Raw genomic sequence first — 2,500 nt, 5'->3', positions numbered from 1 at the left:
GGAAAGTGGCTAATAATGGATCGATTTTTTCTTTCCTTTGCAGGTTTGCTATTCTCGTCCGGTGTGGATCTATTTGATGGTAAAAATCTTGCCATCGAAAGCAGCTGCATGCGGTCCAACTCAGTCGACAGCATACGGACTACCGGTCACAGTCGATCAGTATCGCATGATTCGTACTTTGATTTGCTGCAATCACCGATGCGCGGTGGAACCGGAACTGGCGGAACGACTTCCACCGGCAACGGTGGTGCTGTGACATGTCCATCACGCGAGCTGTCCGAGCTGGGGCTGAACTTTGATCGGGAGGAGCCAGAAATGAGGATTTTCTCCGAAAGCGAAAGCCTCGTGAGTAGTCCTAAGGTAGCGAAGGAGGTACGTGCGATGATCTCCTTCATTTGAGCATGATTCGTGGCTAGCACTGGGAGTAACATGGATCATTTTCCTTTTCCCCCCTGCAGTCGGTACGCCGGACACTGAGAGCGCGACCAGAAGATTACATCGGCAGTGGCAACAGTGTTAATCCGAGTCCCAAGAAGCAGCCACGCCTTAACATTCCCAGTCCGACCGATGCTGCCAAGCAGTGGAACATGGTGGGTGATCCGACCGGTGAAAACGCCGGCCTGCAGGATGATGAAAGCCTTTGTAAACGCTATAAGCTAGAGGATCAATTGAGCGATATTCAGTTCATCGATTGCAATACCCCCGAACACACGGTGATCGGAAGTGGTGGTGCTGGTGGTGATTCCACCACCTCCAGTACGGCTGTGCTGAACACCATCTTCACCAGTGCGCAGGTGCATAGTGCTCCGCAAGATGAGCCCGACGAACGAGACCAGGGATCAGCCGGTGAGATGGTGGGCCTAAGAAATTCTTACCCAGGAACACAGTACGGCCAGGCGAAATATGACACATCTCCGATCAAGGAGACACGTTTTAGCTATCCTGGTTCTGGTGTCAAGGGAAAAAAGGATGCCGCACAGCAGCAATCCACGTCCGCAAAGGTGCAATCAATGAACGTCGATGAGCAAACCGTATCCGGAACCATGCCGGTGCTGAAGAAGAACGAAAGTTCCTTGTATGAAAGGTAAATTAGTCTGCATTTGCATCTCATTTCTGGGACACGCGGATAGTCAAAATTCAGGCCAGCGATTAAAATTTGTTTCGGAGTTTTTTCGGCGTTTATTCTATCTCTTTCGCTATCTCTCTCTATATATCCATGCTCCTGTTTCTAAATCCCTAGCGTAAATTTTAGACGTATGTATAAGAGCATATCTGGCATGTCTTGGCTTAACCTTTCCCCAAATACCTTTCACTCTCGCTCTATCTCTCTTCGTAGTTGCGTGGCGTTCAAACTGTCCCCCTGTCCTTGTTGCTCTTTCCGTCACCCCTCGATTCTATCCTTGTTTTACTTTTATGTTTTGCAGTTTTCTGCTTACTTCCGGTCAATCGAAACCTCCGAAATATCCTGGCCGTTACAGCTACCATCAGCCGGTGACGGCGTCGGTAACGGACGCTCGAAGCATCGAAGGCGGTGTTGATGGTGATTCGGTACCGCGTAGTTGCTCCGAGAACGTGCTGCGGCGATCGGCCATGGGCGAATCCTTTGCCCAAACTGGCCATCAGCAACCTCATCATCATCATCATCATCATCACCATCATCACCATCACCCTGTCTCGCAGCAGCACCATCATCCGAATGGTCAGATGAAACCAACACCATCTGCACCGCCTTCGTCGGGTAGTGGATTAAAGTTGCAACCGAGTGCCGTCACTGCTGGTACACCCCAGTCACCGACAGGAGCGAGCCCCTGCTACTCACTGCTGGTAGGGTCCACCAGCTCTACCGACACGCCAACGGACACGACCAGTAACGGAGTGCACACGCCCATCTACGATGAAATGGACATTGCCGGTGCCCTGGTCGCTCATCTCGAGCTACAGAATGCCAAAGAGACGGCGGATGGTTCGGGGCCACCGCCGGTTGTACCGAAGCCAAGTAAGCGTTGTTCCGCCGATCTGAAGGCCATGAAGCGGGATCTTTCGCTCGATCTGAGCGGCAGCACCTCGAAGCTAAGTGCCTCGAACTTCACCTCCGACACGAACACGACGACCAACACGAACACCACCAACACTAGTCAATCGATGACGCCCAGTGATTTCGGCTATCAGAACCTACACCCGGATCTATCGCCGAATGGTGCGGGCGAAGGAACGACGGCTGGTGGTGTCGTCGGACCGGTCGAGATGGCCACGTTCGGTCAAAAGCCGAAACCCGGCACACCGATCAAGGCAACCATCAACATCACATACAACGTTCGCTCGCCGGTGCGCAAGGAGCAGGAAGGCAACATGTTCGCAACGCCCCCGGTAACGCCGGAAAGACAAATCGCTCCTCGTGAGATCGTTGGCGATTCGACCGAGTTGATCGCCGAGGAAGAGTATCGCAGGGAGCGCCGCAGTATCTACGAGAACGTACTCGTTCCACCAACGGTGGATGAGA

General features: G+C 52.7%; 1 protein-coding gene across 4 annotated transcripts in view; it reads left to right on the top strand.

Annotated features, from left to right (window-relative positions):
- The window catches only part of LOC125950670 (GTPase-activating protein CdGAPr), a 78,737-nt gene that overhangs the window by 70,230 nt on the left and 6,007 nt on the right, over nucleotides 1-2,500 (top strand). For 3 of the 4 annotated variants that reach the window (XM_049678864.1, XM_049678863.1, XM_049678866.1), the window contains exons 5-7: nucleotides 44-372; nucleotides 459-1,084; nucleotides 1,425-2,500. The exon at nucleotides 1,425-2,500 is cut by the window's right edge and continues 2,212 nt beyond it. In XM_049678864.1, coding sequence (XP_049534821.1) covers nucleotides 44-372; nucleotides 459-1,084; nucleotides 1,425-2,500 — 2,031 coding nt within the window. The remainder of the gene's footprint in view (nucleotides 1-43; nucleotides 373-458; nucleotides 1,085-1,424) is intronic. The other variant, XM_049678865.1, reaches the window with a different exon arrangement.

This window comes from Anopheles darlingi, chromosome 2, assembly GCF_943734745.1.
Source record: "Anopheles darlingi chromosome 2, idAnoDarlMG_H_01, whole genome shotgun sequence".
Lineage (NCBI taxonomy): Eukaryota > Metazoa > Arthropoda > Insecta > Diptera > Culicidae > Anopheles > Anopheles darlingi.
The sequence above is the reverse complement of the archived record's forward strand: the minus strand, read 5'-3'. Positions and strand labels throughout refer to the sequence as shown.